We start from the raw sequence: 24208 nt of genomic DNA on the forward strand, positions 1-24208 counted from the left end.
CTTTCTCTCCATACCCCTTGATCACTTTAGCCGTAAGGGCCACATCTAACTCCCTCTTGACTATATCCAATGAACTGGCATCAACGACTCTCTATGACAGGGAATTCCACAGGTTAACAACTCTCTGAGTGAAGAAGTTTCTCCTCATCTCAGTCCTAAATGGCCTACCCCTTATCCTAAGACTGTGTCCCCTGGTTCTGGACTTCCCCATCATCAGGAACATTCTTCCCACATCTAACCTGTCCAGTCCCATCAGAATCTTATAAGTTTCTATGAGATCCCCTGCAAACCTTCTAAACTCCAGTATATAAAGGCCCAGTTGATCCAGTCTCTCCTCATATGTCAGTCCTGCCATCCCGGAAATCAGTCTGGTGAACCTTCGCTGCACTCCCTCAATAGCAAGAATGTCCTTCCTCAGATTAGGAAACCAAAACTGAACACAATATTCCAGGTGAGGCCTCACCAAGGCCCTGTACAACTGCAGTAAGACCTCCCTGCTCCTATACTCTCATTCCCTAGCTATGAAGGCCAACATACCATTTGCCTTCTTCACCGCCTGCTGTACCTGCATGCCAACTTTCAATGACTGATGAACTATGACCCCCAGGTCTCGTTGCACCTCCCCCTTTCCTAATCTGCCGCCATTCAGATAATATTCTGCCTTCGTGTTTTTGCCCCCAAAGTGAATAACCTCACATTTATCCACATTATACTGCATCTGCCATGCATTTGCCCACTCACCTAACCTGTCCAAGTCACCCTGCATCCTTTTAGCGTCCTCCTCAGAGCTCACCCAGTTTAGTGTCATCTACAAACTTGGAGATATTACACTCAATTCCTTCATCTAAATCATTGATGTATATTGTAAAGAGCTGGGGTCCCAGCACTGAGCCCTGCGGTACTCCACTAGTCACTGCCTGCCATTCTGAAAAGGGACCTGTTTATCCCGACTCTCTGCTTCCTGTCTGCCAACCAGTTCTCTATCCACGTCAGTACATTACCCCCAATACCATGTGCTTTGATTTTGCACATCAATCTCTTGTGTGGGACCTTGTCAAAAGTCCAAATACACCACATCCACTGGTTCTCCCCTGTCCACTCTACTAGTTACATCCTCAAAAAATTCCAGAAGATTTGTCAAACATGATTTCCCTTTCATAAATCCATGCTGACTTGGACCGATCCTGTCACTGCTTTCCAAATGCACTGCTATTTCATCTTTAATAATTGATTCCAACACTTTCCCTACTACTGATGTCAGGCTAACCGGTCTATAATTACCCATTTTCTCTCTCCCTCCTTTTTTAAAAAGTGGTGTTACATTAGCTACCCTCCAGTTCATAGGAACTGATCCAGAGTCGATAGACTGTTGGAAAATCATCAATGCATCCACTATTTCTATGGCCACTTCCTTAAGTACTCTGGGATGCAGAATATCAGGCCCCGGGGATTTATCAGCCTTCAATCCCATCAATTTCCCGAATACAATTTCCCGCTTTATAAGGATATCCTTCAGTTCCTCCTTCTCACTAGACCCTTGGTCCCCTAGTATTTCCGGAAGGTTATTTGTGTCTTCCTTCGTGAAGACAGAACCAAAGTATTTGTTTAACTGGTCCGCCATTTCTTTGTTCCCCATTATAAATGCAAATCCTTTATAGTTCTGACTTACATACGAACATAAGAATTTGGAGCAGGAGTAGGCCATTCTGCCCCTTGAGCCTGCTCTGCCATTCAATGAGATCATGGCTGATCTCCTACCTCAACTCCACTTTCCTGTGCTATCCCTATAACTTATGAGGTATTGTGGTTAAGTGCACTAACAGAGGGCAGCTGGCATTCTGGAGCATGCTCAGGTTTCATGTCCTGACATGAGGGATGCTTATGGAAGTTGACTCTTTGGAAAGGAGGCCACTTGGAGATGATTTAATCCAGGTTTTCAAGATTACGGAGGGGATTGACAAAATTGATAAACCCGGTAAGTTGATTACCAGTGTGACGGACCAAAAATCTAGGGGTCATAGATTAAAAATCAGTAGTAAGGACAGAAGTCAGACAGGACTTTGTCACCCATATAAGGCGATAGTAGCATAAATTATCAGGAAGATCATTTATGTGGAAGATATTAATGGGTACAAGAGACAAGTAAATGCTATTCTGTAGACCCCACCCTTACTATTTGAGGTTTGGCTGTTCGGGTGCTGGTCACCCTGTGATACCATCCTCCCATGGTCATTATTTACAAGTGAATCTGACAGAGAGTTTCAGTGGAGTATTCTACCATGTGGCGCATCACAACCATACCGAATTCTTGCACATGCACACTTTCAACAATCTGAAACAGGAATCTTAGCTGATTGCCCCTCCCTAACCAAATGTAAATTCTCCTGCTGCCGTACCAGATAGAGACCCGCCTACTTGACGATTTTTGATTAGAATCATAGAATATTACAGCACAGGAGGCCTTTCAGCCCATTGCGCCTGTGTCTGCTCTTTCAAAGAGCTATCCAATTAGTCTCACTCCCCCGCTCTTTCCTCATAGGCCTGCAAATTTTTCCTTTTCAAGTTTCTTTATTGAGTGATGTGGTGAAAGAATAGAGAGATGGCAGTTGTTGGATTTAATGAACATATCCTGTTGCTCAAATTCTGAGGGTCTTATGACGATGGAGAACCTTCTTAGTCAGAGTCAAAACAAACATGAGTCAGCTGACAAGATCTACACACACCCACTGGCAGGCGAACTTGTCAGAAAAAGTTACATCAACAAATGCATCTTCTAGAAACCACTTTTCTATTACACTGATACTACAAAGTGAGGTTCTGTAAGAAAACGGCGAACATATCTGCTTAAATATTCACGCACATCAGCTTCCATTATTGGGTTATAGCACTGCATGACAGCTGCACACTTCTTCTCAGTTGCTATGGAGATGCTATTTCTGCTAATGCCAAGCTCGAACATCAAGTTTTGGTCTTTTGGGATTTACAATATGCAGTTAACAGAACCCTGCTCTCGCTTTCTTTAAATCTATTAGAAGATCAAGTTAATGCCTTACTTTGAGTTTCACGTTTTGTCTCCGTGAATATCTTGGTTTCTTCGATGGAACTATTTTCACTCGAGGCTGAGATAAATTCATGAGCCAGTTTGCTCATCAACACCATTTTGTTTTATGTTTGCTGCTTTTGTCTCCTGTCCTCCTCTTCTGAAGGAGTTGATTCCCCCCACTCTGTCTGGCTGGAGTTTGGTTGCAGAGGTGTCAGTCACCCTCAAATACCAGCCCCAGCAGCCCCACCCGCCTCCTGGCCATTATTTACAGGTGAGCCTTGACAGAGAGTTTCAGTGGACTATTCCATCCTTGTGGGGCATCACAATCAGACCAAATCCTCACACATGCACACTTCCAGCAATCTGAAACAGGAATTTTAGCCGATTGCCCCTACCTAAGCTAATTTTAATGCTTTTAATGCTGGAATAGTTAGGGATCTCACCTACTGCTGAGTCCTCCGATGAGCACAGCACCACTTTCAACAATTATTTATAAAGGCACAGATGAACCCATCCATTTAAAAAAAATTAGAATCATAGCATCATATAGTACAGAAGGAAGCCCTACAGCTGATCGTGCCTATGTCGGCTTTTTGAAAAAGCTATCAAATTACAGTACTCCCATTTCCCCACTCGTTCCACATGGGCCTGAAAATATTTCCTTTTCAAGTTTCTTTTTGAATGTGAAGGGGTGGAAGGTATGATTCAGCTTTATAAAGCTCTTGTTAGACCTGTACTGCAGTATTGGATTCAGTTCTGGGCACTGCAGCTCAGGAAGGATATACTGGCTTTGGAGGGGTACAGCACAGATTCACCAAAATGATAAGTGGGCTAAAAGGGTTAAATTATGAGGACAGGTTGCATAGACTAGGTTTGTCTTCATAAGAACATAAGAAATAGGAATAGGAGTAGGCCTTTTGGCCCTTCGAGCCTGCTCCGCCATTCAATAAGATCATGGCTGATCTTTTATCTCAACTCCACCTTTCTACACTATCCCTATATCCCTCAATTCTTTGAGTATCCAAAAGTCTATCGCATTCTTATCTTGAAAATACTCAGTGATTGTTCATATGGAACAGTGGATGTTCAATGACGGATAGGGTAAAGACCATCTGGTCCATCGAGCCAGTCCCACACAATTGCGATACCTTGTGTATCACAACATATACACCACCCGAAACTATGTGATCTCCTGGGCGAAACAAAAAAATACAGATAAAAAAATCAGCCAATTTGAGAAAACAAAATCTGGGAAATTCCTCTCCGACCCATCTAGGCGATCACTCTAGCCTTGAATTCCCTGCAATGTCTACCTTCTGTAAGAGGTGATCTCCGCTTCAGCCAGAAACAAATCCAGCTTTTGCTTGAAGGAATTCAGTGAGTCTGCATCCACCACACAAAATGGCAGCTTGTTCCAGAGGTGTACGATTCTCCGGGAAAAGAACCACCTCCTGACGTCTAACCTAGATCTAGCCTTATACAACTTAAATTTGTGACCCTGGTCCTGCCTAATTAAAATACAGTCAGCTGGAACACCGTCTATTCCCTTCATTATCTTGGAAACCTCAATCAGATCCCCCTTAAGTCTACGCTGTTCTAAGGTATAGAGACCCAACTCTTTTAGTGTATCTTGATAACTAAAATACTTTGGACTTGGAATAAGTCTAGTGGCTCTCTTCTGCACTCTTTTAGAACCTCAATATTACCCACTATGTGAGGAGACCAAAACTGGACACAGTGGGGCCGAAATTCAGGGGTCTCAAAGAGATCCGTTACTGCCCGTTTGCGGCGGCCATTCCTAAAAATTGAATGGCCGTCACTTTGGGCTCAACAGGCTGCCCCAATCAAAATTCAGGTTGGGGATTTTTTGGCCTGGACCCCATACCGCCCAAGTGGTATCACCACCAATAAAATCAATAAAACAGCAATAAAAATATTTACCTAGCGATTTTCACCCCACTCCGTGGATCCCCGCCGCGCGGTGCCCCCAACAGGTTTCCCTGTTGGTGCACCTCTGCAGAGTGGCTGTGGGCCCGGCAGTGCGGCAGCCCTTAAAGGGGAGGGCCCACTGCCTCAGCCGCAGTTCAAGAATTTTAGCTGGCCGACTTGCCAATCGGCCGGCAATATATTGGCCCCAGGGTTCGGCTGGGCCACTGGCCTGGCCGAAACCCTCCCTGGTGGCCCAGTGGCCAAAGTTTAAAAAATAGCAAGAATCTCTCCCCTTTAACGCATTGTGATGTCACCACACTGATTGACAGTGGCGGGCGGGCCTTCTGACCTATTTTCAGCCCGTCAGCCTGGCTTTGAGTCTATGGCCCGCCCCCATTATGATTCATTTCCTGCAGGACTTTGAAAAACATTCAAAGTCCTGAAAATGGATCGACTCACCGTACCAAGTGTTCCAGCGGCAAGCACCAGCTAAAAACTCATCGGTGCGCCAGCTTTCTGCCGCTGCTGAATTTCTGCCCAGTATTCCAAGTGCATCCTGACTCAAGTTTTGTACAAGGGCAAAACAGTACACCTTACCTTATACATATTAGGGACACCCAACATGGCTTCATAAAAAAAGGTGTCATATCTCACAAATCTAATTGTATTTTTTGAGAAAGTTACCAGGGTTGAGGTTGAGACAGCGTGGGATAGAGAAGGAGCTCAGCGCTGTGCCTGGCCTGTTTCACTTGATCTGGGTAAGTAGTGCATGATGCACAGCAAAGCTGAAAAGTGTTCCACCACTGAGACAGACATTTAGGAGCATATAGTTCATCAATGTATTACACACAAGTCACAGGGCCCATCTCTTTGCCACAAGCATCGTGATGCCATTGATGTAAAGTGCTGGATCCAGCAGCCCCGCCACTGGAGAGGCCCAGCCAGCATGGGTGGCTGCTTGTGATGTCGATCCAAGCTGTAGCTCAAATAGGGAGCATCTGCCTCTCGAGGTGACAGACTACCTTTGTATCCCTTGTACCAGACTTCTGCAGTCAGGTTCTAAATACCTTAATGCACTCAGTTTGCTACTACAACAGATTCTAAAAATATCACTGTTGCAGAAAGCTTTTTTAAAACGTCGTTTTGGCTGGCAACTAGCATAATGCAGCAAGATCAACGCGCAGCGCGAGACTGAGTAAAATGTTAGCATGATAACAGGATAAAACTGGGTGACATCTGTCTGATGGGATCCTCTAAGACTGTGTAGGAAAACAGGGAAACAGTTGGGACCATTAAAATGAAGAATCTACCAAATATAAGGTGTCGGCCATGGCTCAGTTGGTAGCACTCTCCCCTGTGGGTCAGAAGGTTCAATTCCCACCCCAAAGACTTGAGCACAGAATCTAGGCCAACACTCATAGGTGTTGAAGTTGCCGTTTTTTGGATGAGATGTTAAACCGAGGCCCTAACCGCCCTTTCATGTGGATGTCAAAATTTCGAAGAAGAGCAGGGGAATTCTCCCTGGTGTCCTGGCCAGTATTTATCCGTCAACCAACATCACTTATAAAAAAAATCTAATTACCTGGTCCTTATCACATTGCTGTTTGTGGGAACATGCTGTGCACAGATTGGCTGCCATGGTTCCTACATTACAACAGTGACTATACTTCTAAAGTACTTTAGTGGTTGTAAAGCATCTTGAGACATCCTGAGGTCATGAAATGTGCCATATAAATACATGCTCTTTATTCTAATTCTTGAAATAAGCCACTGGACACAATAGACTGCATTGATTCGACACTGCATCCAGGGTACCGATCTCAAAACTAACACCGTCTTATGAACGCGTGACTGGAGAGTTGGTGCAGGAAGGTTTTAAATTCCTGAGGCATTGGGACCACTTCTGGGGGAGATGTACAAACCGGACGTGTTGCGTCTCAACAGCGCCGGGACCAATATCCTGTCAGGGAGTTTTGTTACTGCTGTTGGGGAGAGTTTAAACTAGCAAGGGGGATGGGAACCCGAGAACAAATTCAAAAGGGAAGGAAGTAAAGCTGAAATTTCAAAGCAAGAATGTAGAAAGTGAATTTGAAAGACAGAGGAAACAAGGGTTAGTATATAGTAATCAAGCTAAAGGGTGTATAATTCAATGCAAGGAATATAGCGAATAAGGCAGATGGGCTGAGAGCACAGGTAGACACTTGGGAGTATAATAGCCATTACAGAAACATGGCTGAAAGAGGGGCAGGTTTGGCAGCTCAATATTCCCGGTGACAGGACTTTTCGACAAGACAGAGACGGGGGTAAAAATGGGGTGGGGGGGGGGAGGGTGGGATCGCGGTATTGATTCAAGAAACTATTACAGCTATGAGGAGGGATGATATGTTAGAGGGATCATCAAATGAGGCCATATGGGTCGGACTGAAAAATAAAAAAGGGGCGATCACACTACTGGGTATGTATTATAGACCCCAAACAGTGGGAGTGAGATAGAAGAACAAATATGTAGGCAAATTTCTGTGGTCAAAAACCATAGGGCAGTAATAGTAGGGGGTTTCAACTATCCTAATATTGATTGGGACAAATATAACGTGAAGGGTAAAGAGGGTGCGGAATTCTTAAAATGCATTCAATAGAACTTTTTTAGTCAGTATGTAACAAGCCCAACATGCGAGGGGGCGGTTCTGGATTTAGTTTTGGGGATTGAAGCTGGGCAGATGGAAGGGCTATCAGTGGGAGCGCACTTGGGTGTCAGTGATCATAATTCAGTCAGGTTCAAGGTAGTTATGGATAAGGACAAGGATAGACCAGGAATAAAAGTCCCAAATTGGCGAAAAGCTAACTTTGCTAAGTTGAGAAGTGATTTGGCCATAGTGGACTGGAAACAGCTACTTGAAGGTAAATCAGTGTCGGAACAGTGGGAGGCATTCAAGGAGGAGATCTGGAGGGCTCAGGCCAAACAAGTGCCCTTAAAGAAAAAGGGTGGGAATAACAATTCTAGAACCCCCTTGATGTCTAGGGACTTACAGGGGAAGATAAAGAAAAAAAGGGCAGCTTATGTCATATACAGACGGCTAAATACTGTAGAATCTCTGGAGGAATATAGGAAGTTCAGAGGTGAAATTAAAAAGGATATTAGGAATGCTAAGAGAGAGCATGAACAATTCTTGGCAAGTAAAATCAAGGAAAGCACAAAGATATTCTATAAATATATTAAGAGCAAGAGGATAACTAAAGAAAGGATAGGGCCTATTAGAGACCATGAGGGTAATGTGTATGTGGAGGTGTGCTTCTTAATGAATACTTTGTTTCTGTTTTCACAAAGGAAAGGGGCAATGTAGATAATGTTATCGAGGAGGAGTGTGAAACTCCGGATGAAATAAATATAGTAGATGGAGGAGGTATTAAGGAGTGTAGCAGCTTTGAAAGTGGATAAGTCCTCAGGCCCAGATGAAATTCATCCCAGGCTGTTGAGCGAAGCAAAAGAGGAAAAAGCAGAGGCTTTGACCATTATTTTACAGTCCTCTTTGGATTCAGGCATGGTGCCGGAGGACTGCTAATGTAGTACCCTTGTTTAAGAAGGGAGAAAGGGATAGGCCGAGTAATTACAGGCCTGTCAGCCTAACCTCAGTGGTGGGAAAATTATTGGAAAAAATCCTGGACAGGATAAATCATCATTTAGAAAGTCAAGGATTAATCAGGGACAGTCAGCACGGATTTGTTAAGAGAAGATCGTGTTTGACTAACCTGATTGAATTTTTCGAGGAGGTAACCAGGAGGGTCGATGAGCTTTGTACGTACGATGTAGTGTAAATGGACTTTAGCAAAGCTTTTGATAAGGTCCCACATGGCAGACTGGTCATGAAGGTAAAAGCCCATGGGATCCAGGGCACAGTGGCAAGTTGGATCCAAAATTGACAGAGATAGGAAGCAAAGGGCAGTGGTTTATGGATGTTTTTGTGACTGGAAGAATGTTTCCAGTGGGGTTCCGCAGGGCTCAGTACTGGGTCCCTTGCTTTTTGTGGTATATATCAATGATCTAGATTTGAATATAGGGGGCATGATTAAGAAGTTTGCAGATGACACTAACATTGGTTGTGTGGTTAATAATGAAGAGGAAAATCATGGCCTGCAGGAGGATATCAATCTACTGGTCCGGTGGGCAGAACAGTGGCAAATGGAATTTAAGTTGGAGAAGTGTGAAGTAATGCACTTGGGGAGTGCCAATCAGGAAAGGGTATACACATTAAATGGTAGGCCACTTAGAAGTGTAGAGGAACAGAGACCTTGGAGTGCTTGTCCACAAATCCATGAAAGTAGCGGGCCAGGTGAATAAGGTGGTTAAGAAGGCATACGGAATGCTTGCCTTTAATGGCCGAGGCATAGAATACAAGAGCAGGGAGGTTATGCTTAAATTGTACAATACAGTAGTTAGACCACAGCTGGAATACTGTGTGCAGTTCTGGTCGCCGTATTATAGGAAGGATGTGATTGCACTAGAGAGGGTGCAGAGGAGATTTATGAGGATGCTGCCTGGAATGGAAATTCTTAGCTACGAGGACAGATTGGATAGGCTGGGTTTGTTCTTGCAACAGAGGAGACTGAGGGGAGACCTCATTGAGGTGTGTAAAATTTTGAGGGGCCTGGATATAGTGGATAGCAAGGGCCTATTTCCCTTGGTGGAGGTGTGAATTACGAGGAATCATAGGTTTAGGGTGATTGGTGGAAGGTTTAGAGGGGATTTGAGGGGAGGCTTCTTCATGCAGAGGGTTGTGGGGGTCTGGAACTCGCTGCCTGGAAGGGTGGTGGAGGCAGAAACCCTCACCACATTTAAAAGGTGCTTGGACGTGCACTTGAAGTGTCGTAACCTGCAGGGTTATGGAACTAGAGCTAGTAAGTGGGATTAGACTGGATAACCGCTTGTTGGTTGGCACAGACACGATGTTAAGTACTTCAGGGAATCTAATACGGCCAGAATAATTCTGATTGCCTGGATGGGTCAGAGAGGAATTTTCTCAGCTCTTTTTCCCCCAGTCGGCCTGGTGTTTTATCTGTTTTTTTGCCTCTCCCAGGAGATCACATGGCTCCGGATGGGGTGGAGTGTAAAATGTTGCCATACATGGGGTTTCGCGATTGAGTGGGGAGGACAGGTTGGGCCTGGTGCTCTTTACCTGTCCGCCATTGTTCATTGTTCATAGGTTTATATGTAACCTTCAGGGCTGCTGACCGAGGGCCGTGTGGCTCTTTATTGGCCGTTGTGGACACGATGGGCCGAAATGGCCTCCTTCTGCGCTATAAATTTCTATGTTTCTAAATTTCTGTGTTTATCTGGACATGTATTTGTTTGACTTTATTGAGAATTGGCTGGCTGAGGAGGGAACACGGATGTCAATCGCAACCAGCTTCTCCCCTCCGCACAGCTGTAGCGCGGCTTTCCCAGCATGAAGGAAGGTGGAATTCAAAATGCTTTGCATCCTAAATCTTTCATCTTAGGGAGTATGAAGGCCTGATCAGTGAATTTGCATCAGAACCTTCAATAGTATATTGACCAGGATCATGGCCGGTGCCAGCTTTAATTTGAGGTAGATTAACATTGCGTTCACCCTACCTAAACAACAACAAACAAATTGAAGTGACATGCTTTTTGCTTTGTACATCTAAAATCTTTTCATGGAATCAGACACTTGCTAAACCCAGCAAGAAATAACTTCAAACGGGGTCTTTGAGGGTGGCCATGCAGTTGTTTCCATGCGTTACATTCCTCTCATGTACTAAGTCATATGGACTCTTGCTCCCAAATTTTATAAATGGATGACGTGACAAAATTAAGTGGGGGGGGGGGGGGGGGGAGGGGAATACAGATGTTCACTCAGTTCCTGCTACACTCCATGATGAAACAACCTCGACAGAATGATCTTCAGATAATGAGAACCATTTAGTCCACCCCTGAGGGGGACTGGAAGTTATTACTAGTTATAATGATTACATCGCTCATTTGGAAACTCACAGGTCAATTCTGCGATTGGATGGGTGATAAATACAATTCAAAAATGTCTCAGAGCAGCAGAACTTTTGCACACTCTATTACACTACATTGGTGTTGAGAAAATGCATGGATTTCTACGGACTTTCGTTGCTTTGTCGCTACATCGCGCCTGTAACAAAGATCAGTATAAAGTCGAAACAGCTCCAAAGTGATTCAGAACATTCTCTATCCTTCCATTAAAACCACCGACTCCAGCTCACCTTGTAATAAGTGGCTTGCTTTAACAAAAAGAATGGAGCCCAGCGGATCGGCTATTCATGAACAGCACTAACACTAATCGGCAGTTGAGCTGTTCCCACGCCCCAGTTGACCTGTCCCCCACTCCCCAGTTGAGCTGTGCCCAGTTGTCACCTGATTCTGGCCCTTCTTTTTCTTCTTCTTCTTGCCCCAACAACCCGAGCTCTCGCTGTCCTTGCCATTGCTGTCACTGCACAGCAGCCCATCAAACTCGTCCGTCCCCATCTGCTGTCCCTGGGCCGTTTCCGCCGCCAGCCGGTAAGAAAGGTTCCTCAAGATGCAGACACAATTCTCAATCGTCTGGGAGGAGGAAGCAAAGACCAAAATGAATTACATTGCATTACAGGATCATACAGCACAGAAGGCAGCAATTCAACCCAACGTGGCTATGCCAGTTGTTTGAAAGAGCTATCCACTGAGTCAATTAGTCCCACTCACCCTGCTCTTTCTCCATAGCTCTGCAAATTTCTCCTTTTCATGTACATATCCATTCCCTTTGGAAAGTTACGATTGAATCTGCTTTCAGGTATAGAATTTTACTGTTTTGAATTTTGTTTTAAATGTTTTAAACTTACATGGGCCATAATTTGCTGCAGTAGAGCATCAGTGCTAGAGAGGTTGGCAGTCATTAACATTCAACATGTAATGAAAGGGGTACTTACACCTGTAATGAAAAGGCTTAACTTCCTGTGTTGAGTTTAATGGGCAATTAATGGAAAAATACAGCAAGTTACTAAGGGGAGGCTAAGGGTGAGATGCTGTTTTTGTGAAGCTAACAGCAACTCCGAAGGCAATGCTTGGATATTCAGTTAACCGCGCATCTGCTTCTTCGGCTGAAGTAGCTGTGCCATTTATCCATAAATAATGGCAAGTGTCATTAACCTTGCCGTTAATTTGATGGCAAATTCTGGCCCATCATGTCCCAACCTACTGACAATCATTAAAATGCAACTCATTCATTCTGGGCCAACAAAGGCGGCATGTTATGTGTTCAATCGTTTTCTTTTGCTGCTTTCAATCGCCCATTTCCTCCCATCTCTACTGGCTGGTGCTGAGGTATAGTTCCACAGGTCTAGTCCCCACTGCTTACAGCGACTGGTGCTAATGTGATTGGCCGACAAAACCAGCATCAGTTGTAGGAGTGAAACGTTAGCCCAAGAAGGCTTCCAGAGGATTTGGGGTGGGTTTTGTACGCGGGATGGGGGGTAATTTTTAAATTATGAAACTGCTAAAACTGCTGAGCAGAGCCCAGCTGTCAGATTCAGGAGCCTGGCACTTGGAGACCTCACACCTTCAACAGGCAACACTGGGCTACCTGTGGCATAATATGCAGCTCAGGTTTCCTGCCTGTACCTATTAACTATCTTCCACGTTATTAAACAAAAGCAGGCTCCAAGCTTCAAGACTTAGATCAATTGCATCTCGTTACTGAATGGGAATTTGTGAATGAATGACATCCCTGTATCAATGTCATTTCACAACATGTAAAAGGGCTTCTATGCTGAAATATAAAGTTTGTTACTACGTTGGTAAGTGCAGAGGATTAAACTGCCTGAAATAGTCGGTGTGCTTAATACGTTATAAGTGACGTCTTTGTAATTGACACTCTATGGTAATGGTTAGCGCTGTTTGCCTGACATAGGAGTCTACCCGCAATTAGTGTGGACAGTGCCAGCAGCCCTCTCCTCATTTATTCCATGCCAGCCTCGTCAGCGAGCATCCGCAGGATATTTAATAGTGGAAGGAAGCATAACTGAGCAAGATCCTGTCTTCACCCAATGCCCACTTGTCCAGCACACGTAATCAGGGACGAGAATCCTAGCTCAGGAGTTGCGGAAGCCAATATCAGCTGTAGGCCAAACTGAGGTTAGCACATTCAGCATAGACCAGGGATCAAACATGGGGAGATACAAGTGAAATATTATAAGAGCTTTCTTGCTGACATGTGATACAGTGAGTTTTTTGGCTTTGCTCTGACACATCACCAGTCTTTTAGGTTCAGCTCTAATCACAAAGTCACTGGGAAAATGAAAGTGGTACTTTACAAGGTTTACAGACTCCGCACAGAGCTTCGCATCCCAGAAGTGCATGTGGGAATATTGAATACAGAGGAAAACCATGCCGGATTTAAGGTCCATTAAAACAAATGGATGGAAATCTGGGCAGGCTGTGTAATAGATCATGATCCACCCTGTCCAATATTCCGATATCAGTGTGACCTTGGCAGGTTTGCTGGTTCCTCTTGCCCCGATCGACCCGGTAAGGTTATTAAACTTTTTCTGACACTTGAGTTGCCGTGCCTGGGATTATTTGAGCTGGCCCTGGCCATCTCCTGTTGCTGCCATGCTCCCCTTATGGGCTTGTGTTCCTGGGCATCACGCAATGCTTATCTCCTCTCTCTAAATTAATTGAGAAGTATTTGCACAACCTCACCCTTGAAACTGGGGCCTTTTGATTTTTGGTGTACTGGCCCTTTAAGATGCTGCAGACCTTTAATTGCTGCAGCAGTACACAGATCTTGTCCTCGCAAAAGATGAACTCCCAATAAGTAGTAGTCCTAATGCTTGGAACTCATCGGCATTATTCAAATTAGGGGTGTGTACCGTCAGAGTTTTGCTATGCTTCTCTGCTTCCATGTAATTTCACGGTAAATATATTCAACTATTGGTTTTAGACTGGTGCAATGATCTGTCAGTGTGACATTTATTGACTCGAAGTGGACGGGTCAGTGTGTTGGGAATCTCAAGTGGTCTCTGCTGTATTATAATGTAATGGAAGGGTAATAGTCAGTCCAAAATCATTCTGTCCCATTCACAACACATATAAAAGGTGGAAATTTTAATTCAGAAGATACTGTCAGCAATGGATAATTTAAATGCAAGTTAAAATTACTAGTAGAAAGTTCAAATTGTAACACCATGTGTTGGTTTAATTATAGTGGTGTTGTACACAAGTACAGAGGCATTTTAAATGTGATTTATCTCATCATGTTTGTAAATAAAATTTTCAGAGACACTTTCTCCTGAAGATAACTTGCATTCATTGACACTCATTTTGGGATAGCAACAAAAGCTTTCAGAGGAGAAATTATAGCTTTGTGATGTCAAAGAGTTTAGCCGCTCTCCGAAATCCATCCCCACTGCCCCACTTCCTTTCCCCCAGACTTTCATTAGTTATCCCGCTAGAACAGCAATGGAAAACATTTAAAACAGTGTTCAACAGAGTGCAGGAACAATATATTCTGTGAAAAGGAAAGAACAAACTAAACACTAAGGAGACTCCATGAATGAATAAAGCCATGAGGGAACAATTGAGGATAAGGAAAGAGGAATACATTAAGCTCAGAGACATGGACCATGTACAGTAGACACCTCAAGTTGCTGGAGAAATATCACCAACGATGTCTCCACAAGATCCTACAAATTCCCTGGGAGGACAGGCGCACCAACATCAGCGTCCTCATTCAGGCTAACATCCCCAGCATTGAAGCACTGACCACACTCGATCAGCTCCGCTGGGCAGGCCACATAGTTCGCATGCTAGGTACGAGATTCCCAAAGCAAGTACTCTACTCGAAACTCCTTCATGGCAAATGAGCCAAAGGTGGGCAGCGGAAACGCTACAAGGACACCCTCAAAGCCTCCCTGATAAAGTGCGACATCCCCACTGACACCTGGGAGTCCAGGGCCCAAGACCGCCCTAAGTGGAGGAATTGCATCCGAGAGGGTGCCAAGTACCTCGAGTCTCAACGCCGAGAGCATGCAGAAATCAAGCGCAGGCAGCGGAAAGAGCGTGCGGCAAACTTGTCCCACCCACCCTTTCCCTCAACGACTATCTGTCCCACCTGTGACAGACAGAGTCTGTGGCTCCTGTATTGGACTGGTCAGCCACTAAAGAACTCACTTCAGGAGTGGAAGCAAGTCTTCCTCGATTCCGAGGGACTGCCGATGATGATGATGATGATGATGATACATCAGGGGTGTGCGTGATAAGAAGAATACAAAAAGATTAGGAAAGATGTCAAAAAAAACTATGAGAAAGGCAAAGAGGAACTATGAAATTAAATTAAGAACATAAAACCAAAAAAAAATTTTTTTACAGGCAAATCAAAAAAAAGGAAGGTTGAGATGGGAATAGGACCATTAGCTCTATTGATAAAGGATGCAATAGTGAGAAACAATATTGGCTTAAATGATCAGGATGTTGAAACAGTTTGGGTGGAGATAAGGACTAATAAGGGGAAAAAGTCACTGGTGGGCGTAGTCTATAGGCCCCCTAACAGTAGCAACTCTGTTCGTCGGAGCATAAACCAGGAAATAGTGGGGGCTTGTAAAAAGGGAACAGCAATAATCATGGGTGATTTTATCCTCCATATTGATTGGACAAATCAAACTGGTCAGGAAGACCTTGAGGAGGAGGTCATAGAGTGCATAAGGGACAGGTTCTTTGAGTAGTATGTAACGGAACAAACCAGGGGACAGGCTATCTTAGATCTGGTCCTGTGTAATGAGACAGGATTAATAAACAATTTCCTAGTAAAGGATCCCCTTAGAATGAGTGATAACAGCATGATTGAATTTCAAATTCAGATGGAGGGTGAGAAAGTTGGATCTCGAACCAGCGTACTAAGTTTAAATAAAGGAGACTATGAAGGTATGAGGGTAGAGTTGGCTAAAGTGGACCGGGAAAATAAATTAAAGTGTAGGACGGTTGACGAACAGTGCTGTACATTTAAGGAGATATTTCACAACTCTCAAGAAAAATATATTCCAGTGAGGAGTAAAGGGTGTGAGAGAAAAGATAGCCATCCGTGGCTAACTAAAGAAATAAAGGATGGTATCTAATTAAAAACAAGGGCATACAAAGTGGCCAAAATTAGTGGGAGGACAGAAGATTGGGAAGCTTTAAAAGTCAGCAAAGAATGACTAAAAAAATGATTAAGAAAGGGAAGATAGACTATCAAAGTAAACTAGCACGAAATATAAAAACAGAAAGCAAGAGTTTCTATAGGTATATAAAAAGGAAAAGAGTGTTCCCTTAGAGGACGAGACCGAGGAATTAGTAATGGGGAACATGGAGATGGCAGAAACTGAACAAATATTTTGTTTCAGTCTTTACGGTAGAGGACACTAACAATATTCCAACAGTAGATAGTCAAGGGGCTATGGGGGGGGGGGGGGGGGAGGAATTTAACACAATCACAATCACTGAGGAGGTGGTACTCAGTAAGATAATGGGACTAAAGACAGATAAATACCCTGGACCTGGTGGCTTGCATCCTAGGGTCTTAAGAGAAGTAGCGGCAGGGATTGTGGATGCATTGGTTGTAATTTACCAAAATTCCCTGGATTCTGGGGAGGTCCCAGCAGATTGGAAAACTGCAAATGTGATGCCCCTATTTAAAAAAGGAGGCAGACAAAAAGCAGGAAACTATAGACCAGTTAGCCTAACATCTGTGGTTGGGAAAATGTTGGAGTCCATTATTAAAGAAGCAGTAGCTGGACATTTGGAAAAGCATAATTCAGTCAGGCAGAGTCAGCATGGATTTGTGAATTTGCTGGAATTCTTTGAGGGTGTAACGGACAGGGTGGATAAAGGGGAACCAGTGGATGTGCTGTATTTGGACTTCCAGAAGGCATTTGACAAGGTGCCACATAAAAGGTTACTGCACAAGAGAAAAGTTGACGGGGTTGGGGGTAATATATTAGCATAGATAGAGGATTGGCTAACTAACAGAAAACAGAGTCAGGATAAATGGTTCATTCTCGGGTTGGCAACCAGTAACTAGTGGGATGCAGCAGGGATCAGTGCTGGGACCCCAACTATTTATAATCTATATAAACGACTTGGAATAAGGGACCGAGTGTAACGTAGCCAAGTTTGCTGATGATACAAAGACAGGAGGAAAAGCAATGTGTGAGGAGGACACAAAAAATCTGCAAAAGGCTAAGTGAGTGGGCAAAAATTTGGCAGATGGAGTATAATGTTGGAAAATGTGAGGTCATGCACTTTGGTAGAAAAAAATCAAACAGCAAGTTATTATTTAAATGGAGAAATATTGCAAAGTGCTGCAGTACTGGGGATCTGGGGGTACTTGTGCATGAAACACAAAAGGATAGTATGTAGGTACAGCAAGTGATCAGGAAGGCCAATGGAATCTTGGCCTTTATGGCAAAGGGGGTGAAGTATAAAAGCAGGGAAGTCTTGCTACATTTAAACAGGGTATTGGTGAGGCCACACCTGCAATACTGGGGCAGTTTTGGTTTCCATATTTACGAAAGGATATACTTGTTTTGGAGGCAGTTCAGAAAAGGTTCAGTAGGTTGATTCTGGAGATGAGGGGGTTGACTTATGAGGAAAGGTTGAGTAGGTCGGGCCTCTACTCATTGGAATTCAGAAAAAGGAGAGGTGGTCTTATCGAAACGTATAAGATTATGAGGGGGCTTGACAAGGTGGATGCAGAGAGGATGTTTCTGTCATGTATGTAACCACAATGTAACACCACTGTATTACTGTTTACACTCAACCTAGATGCACACCTTGACCACAAGGGGTGAACTTGTGGGAGACACTCCTTACCTGATCACTCAGGTATAAAAAGGGAGGTCCCACACAGGGTCACTGCTTTTGGAGTCCTGTAAATAAAGAGTTCAGGTCACAGAGTGACCTTGTCCCCAGAAGGTACCTCGTGTGGTTTCATAGTATAGAGTAAGGACTTTACATTGGCGACGAGAAACGGGAATTCACGACCCACGAGAATGGCCACCGGTAGCACGGAGGAATGGTACTGTGTTGGGGAAGACTGGGACGATTTTGTCGAGAGGCTTCAGCAAAGCTTCGTTATGAAAGATTGGCTGGGGGATGCAGCGGCCGACAAGCGAAGGGCTCAGCTCTTGACCAGCTGCGGACCAAAGACTTACGCGCTCATGAAGGACTTACTAGCACCTGAAAAGCCAAAACCTTTGAAGAACTTTTCAAATTGATCGGGGAGCACCTCAAACCGGCGAGTCGCATACATATGCCCTGACACAGATTCTACACCCACCGACATCATGAAGGACAGAGCATACCGGACTTCGTAGTGGACCTCCGGCGTTTGGTCAGCCTCTGTAAGTTCACAGATGCCTGCAGGGGGGAGATGCTAAGGGACTTCTTTATTGAAGACATCGGTCATGCGGGAATTTTCCGCAAATTAATTGAGACCAAGGATTTGACCTTGGAAGCGGTGGCGTTGATGGCTCAAACTTTTATGGTGGGGGAGGAAGAGACGAAAATAATATACGCGTGCAATTCTGCCTCTAACGCGGCGATGGATCAGGGAGTCAACATCATTAATGTGACTCAGAGCCCCACAGGCAGGCAGGGGCAGTCCGAAGCAATAGACCCCAGAGCAGGACTTCAACAGAGATAATGGCAGGCTGAACGGACATTCACACCATCACAGTGGACAATGCAGCCCGGGCTAGGGCCATTGACACCCACTAATAGGGTACTTAAGAGCAGTCAAAGGGACAGTCAGCACAAAATGCCTGGCCACAGCCCTGTTGTTCCCAACAATGGAAACTTTAACTCATGCTAGAGGTGTGGGGGAAAACACTCAGCTAGATCTTGCAGATTTCAACAGTTTGCCTGCAGGAACTGCAATCTCAGTGGCCACTTAGCTCGAATGTGCAGGAAGCCTGCAACCAGACTAATATATGAGGCGGGTGGACCAGAAAAGGGTTCTTTGAGGCAGGATGACCTTTAGGGCAAATCGATGGACGCCGAGGTGCAACGGGTCCATGTGGCGAATATTCACAGTTCATACACCAAAATGCCACCAATGATGATGAGGGTTTTATTAAACGGTATCCCTGTATGCATGGAGCTGGACACTGGGGCCAGCCAGTCACTCATGGGCGTTCAGCAATTTGAGAAGCTATGGCCACTTAAAGCCAGTAGACCCAAATTAGCACATATTGAGACACAACTACAGATTTACACTAAAGAAATCAGTCCGGTGCTAGGCAGTGCAATGTTGGCTGTCACACACAATGGGTTAGTGAATCGGCTGCCGCTCTGGATTGTCCCGGGTAATGGTCCCGCACTGTTGGGGAGGAGCTGGTTAGCCGAGATGAACTGGAAATGGGGGGATGTTCACGCAATGTCATCTGTGGAGCGAAGTTCGTGCTCACAAGTCCTACAACAATTCGATTCACTATTCCAAACTGGCGTCGGGACTTACAAAGGCACTAAAGTAGTGATACACATCACCACGTACGCCAGGCCAGTGCATCACAAAGCCAGAGCGGTGCCATATGTGATGCGGGAAAAGATCGAGAGCGAATTGGACCGGCTGTTGAGAGAGGGGATCATCTCGTTTGTTGAATTCAGCGACTGGGCGAGCCCCATCGTTCCTGTACTAAAAGCGAATGGCTCTGTCAGGATCTGTGGCGACTACAAGGCCACCATCAATCAGGTGTCCCTACAAGATCAATACCCGCTCCCGAGAGCAGAGAACCTTTTCGCGCTAGCAGGCGGCAAGTTGTTCACCAAGTTGGACCTCACTTCAGCTTATATGACCCATGAACTGGCCGACGAATCTAAACTACTGACCACCATCACCACGCACAAGGGACTGTTCGTTTATAACAGGTGCCCATTTGTCATTCGATCAGCAGCCGCGATTTTTCAACGAAACATGGAAAGCCTGCTGAAATCCATTCCTGGAACAATCGTATTCCAGGACGACATCCTCATCATGGGTCGAGACACCGAGGAACACCTCCACAACCTGGAGGAGGTGCTACGCCGACTGGACCGGGTAGGCCTGCGACTCAAAAAGTCTAAATGTTTTTTCTTAGCTCCTGAGGTTAAGTTTCTGGGCAGGAGGGTTGCTGCAGATGGGATTCGGACCACCGAATCTAAAACAGAGGCGATTCGACGAGCACCCAGGCCCTGCAACACATCAGAGTTGCATTCATTCCTGGGACTGTTGAACTATTTCGGGAACTTTCTGCCAAACTTGAGCACATTGTTGGAGCCGCTACACGTGCTCCTGTGTAAGGGTTGCAATTGGTTTTGGGGGGACTGTCAGGAACGGGTTTTTGATCGGGCGCGAAACCTACTTTGTTCAAACAAGTTGTTGACCCTGTACGACCCCTGTAAAAACTTGGTTCTGACATGTGATGCATCGTCCTATGGGGTTGGGTGCGTGTTGCAGCAGGGCAATGCTGAGGGTCAACTACAACCTGTGGCTTATGCCTCCAGGTCGCTCTCAACCAGAATGGGGACATGGGATGGTCGAGAAGGAAGCGCTTGCATGTGTCTACGGTGTAAAAAAAATGCATCAGTACCTCTTTGGTAGGAAGTCTGAATTAGAGATGGACCACAAGCCTTTAACATCCTTGTTGTCAGAGAGCAAGGCTATCAATGCCCACGCATCAGCTCGCATACAGCGATGGGCTCTCACGCTGGCTGCTTATGACTACTCCATCCGGCACCGGCCCGGCACTGAAAATTGCGCTGACGCGCTCAGCAGGCTTCCACTGCCCACCACTGACGGGGCAGCGGAGCAAAGCGCCGAGATGGTCATGGCTGTCGATGCCTTTGACAGCGCAGGCTCCCCCATCACAGCCCGTCAGATCAAAATCTGGACAAACAGAGATCCCCTCCTATCCTTGATTAAGAAACGTGCCCTGACTGGGGATTGGGCACCCGCACATGGAGCATGCCCTGAGGAGGTCAGACCGTTCCACAGGCGGATGGATGAGCTCTCCATCCAAGCCGACTGCCTACTATGGGGCAGCTGGGTAGTTATGCCCCAGAAGGGCAGGGAGGCCTTCATCAGGGAACTCCACAGTGAGCACCCAGGCATTGTGCTGATGAAAGCCATTGCCCGGTCACACGTTTGGTGGCCTGGAATTGATTCAGACCTGGAACACTGTGTTCACAGGTGCACAACGTGTGTCCAGTTGGGTAATGCCCCCAGGGAGGCCCCGCTCAGCCCGTGGCCCTGGCCCACCAGGTCATGGTCACGCATTCATGTTGATTACACGGGCCCGTTCATGGGAAAGATGTTCCTTATTGTGGTAGATGCGTACTCGAAATGGATTGAGTGCATCATTCTGAATTCATGCACGTCATCCACCACCGTGGAAAGCCTACGTGCGATCTTTGCAACCCACGGCTTGCCGGACATCCTGGTTTGTGATAATGACCCATGTTTCACAAGCTACGAATTCCGAGAGTTTATGTCGGGCAATGGCATCAACCACATCAGGACAGCGCCGTTCAAGCCGGCCTCCAATGGCCAGGCGGAACGTGCGGTCCAAATTATCAAGCAAGGTATGCTCAGGATTCAAGGGCCCTCCCTACAATGCCGCCTATCGCGCCTCCTGCTGGCCTATAGATCCCGATCGCACTTGCTCACGGGGGTGCCGCCCACAGAGCTACGAATGAAACGGACACTCAAAACTCAGTTGTCCCTCATTCACCCAGTCCTGACGGACATAGTTAAGGGCAAGCGCAAGTCACAAAACGAGTACCATGACTGTAATGCGAGGGGGAGATGTATAGAAATAAATTATCCTGTATTCGTCCTCAATCACGCCATGGGGTCCAAATGGCTTGAGGGCACTGTAACTGACAAAGAGGGGAATAGGGTCATCGTGGTAAAACTCAACAATGGTCAGATATGCTGTAAGCATCTGGACCAAGTAAAAAAAAGGTTCAGCATCGACACGGAGGTACCTGAAGAAGACAATGAGATGGAGCTCACCACACCACCAGTAAACGAGCAACAAGAGCAATCAGAAGAATGCACAGTACCTGCGGTCAGCCCGGACAAGCCGGAATCACCACAGGTGACAGGCACTCACGTCAGTATCCAACAACCAGAGCCCCAACTGCGGCGCTCCACGAGGGAGTGTAGACCACCTGAAAGATTAAACCTATGATTCCAAGAAGACTTTGTGGGGGGAGGTGAAGTCATGTATGTAACCACAATGTAACACCACTGTATTACTGTATACACTCAACCTAGATGCACACCTTGACCACAAGGGGTGAACTTGTGGGAGACACTCCTTACCTGATCACACAGGTATAAAAAGGGAGGTCCCACGCAGGGTCATGGTCTTTAGAGTCTTGTGAATAAAGAGTTAAGGTCACAGAGTGACCTTGTCCCCAGAAGGTGCCTCGTGTGGTTTCATACTGTAGAGTAAGGACTCCACAGTTTCCACTGATAGGGGAGACTAGAACTCGAGGGCATAATCTTAGAATAAGGAGCCGCCCATTTAAAACTGAGATGAGAAGAAATTTCTTCTCTCAGTAAATCTGTGGAATTCGCTGCCTCAGAAAGCTGTGGAAGTTGGGACATTGACTAAATTTAAGACAGAAATGGACAGTTTTTTAAATGATAAGGGGATATGGGGTTATGGGGAGTGGGCAGGGAAGTGGAGCTGAGTCTATGATCAGATCAGCCATGATCGTATTAAATGGTGTAGCAGGCTCGAGGGGCCATATGGCCTACTCCTGTTCCTATGTCTTATGTTCTTATGTTTAAGTGGGCCTGAATCCATGATCGATTCAGCCATAATCGCATTAAATGGTGGAGCAGGCTCGAGGGGCCATATGGCCTACTCCTGCTCCTATTTCTTATGTTCTTATGTCTTATTAAGGGATAGCCAGTATAATGCCACAGGTAACGATAGAGAGATGGCAGAAATATTATGTAATTATTTTGCTTCAGTATTTACCAGGGGGACATGACATCGGATGATGAGATTAGTAATGAGATAAGTACATTTAAAATTAAAAAAAGAGGAGATATATTAAATAAACTAATCAAACTCAAAGAGGGCGAAACCCCTGGTCCAGATGGATTGCATCCATGCATTTTAAAATAATCTAGGGAAGACATAGCAGACGTATTACTGCACATATTTATTAATTCATTAGAAAAAGGTGTGGTGACAGAAGTCTGGCGGATAGCTAACGTAATACCTATATTTAAAAAGGGCAATAGAACATGTCCAGGGAATTGAAGACCAGTCAGCTTAACATCGGAGGTAGGAAAAATAATGGAATCCCTACTGAAAGGAGAAAATAGAACATCCAGAAACCAAAAACATAATAATTAATAATCAACATGGATTTCAAAAAGGGAAAGTCTTTCTTGACCAACATTATTGAAGAGCTAAGAGAGAGTAGACAATGGTAATGCAGTAGATGTAATTTATTTAGATTTTCAAAAGGCCTTCAATAAGGTACCCCATAATAGACTGATGTACAAGGTCAGAGAATGGGGAGTCAGCTGACAAGTAGCAGAATGGATAGCTCGCTGGCTTCAAGACAGAAAGCAGAGAGTAGGGGTAAAAGGTAGCTATTCACAGTAGCAGAAAGTGGATAGTGATGTTCCACAAGGATCAGTGCTGGGACCACTGTTGTTCACAATTTATATTAATGATTTAGACTTTGGAATCAAAAAAACAATTTCTAAATTTGCAGATGACATCATATTGTGGGCGATAGTCAATACTGAGGAGGACTGTAACAAATTACATGAGGACATTAATAAACTTGCAGAATGGGCATATAATTGGCAAATGAAGTTCAACACAGATAAATGTGAGGTATTACATTTTTGTAGAAAGAATAGGGAGGTCACTTATTACTTGGAGGGTGCGAGTCTCGGTGGGCTAGAGAAACAAAGAGATCTCAGAGTAAAAATACACAAATAGCTAAAAGTTGCGACACCAGTTAGCAAGGCCATAAAAATGCAAACCAAGCACTAGAGTTTATTTCTATAGGCATGTAATTGAAAAGTAGGGACGTTATGCTAAACCTGTATTGAACCTTGGTTAGACCACACTTGGTACAGTTCTGGTCACCATATTATAAAAAGGATATAGAGACACTGGAGAGGATGCAGAGAAGATTTACAAGGATGATACCAGAAATGCGAAGGTATA

The 24208-nt window shown here is 45.0% G+C and overlaps 1 protein-coding gene across 3 annotated transcripts in view; it reads right to left on the reverse strand.

Moving 5' to 3' along the window:
* LOC139264313 (catenin delta-2-like) overlaps positions 1–24208 on the reverse strand; it is a 1401072-nt gene that overhangs the window by 122156 nt on the left and 1254708 nt on the right. For all 3 annotated transcript variants that reach the window (XM_070880575.1, XM_070880576.1, XM_070880577.1), the window contains one exon: positions 11370–11555. In XM_070880575.1, the coding sequence (XP_070736676.1) occupies positions 11370–11555 (186 nt within the window). The remainder of the gene's footprint in view (positions 1–11369; positions 11556–24208) is intronic.

This window comes from Pristiophorus japonicus, chromosome 5 (assembly GCF_044704955.1).
Source record: "Pristiophorus japonicus isolate sPriJap1 chromosome 5, sPriJap1.hap1, whole genome shotgun sequence".
NCBI lineage: Eukaryota > Metazoa > Chordata > Chondrichthyes > Pristiophoridae > Pristiophorus > Pristiophorus japonicus.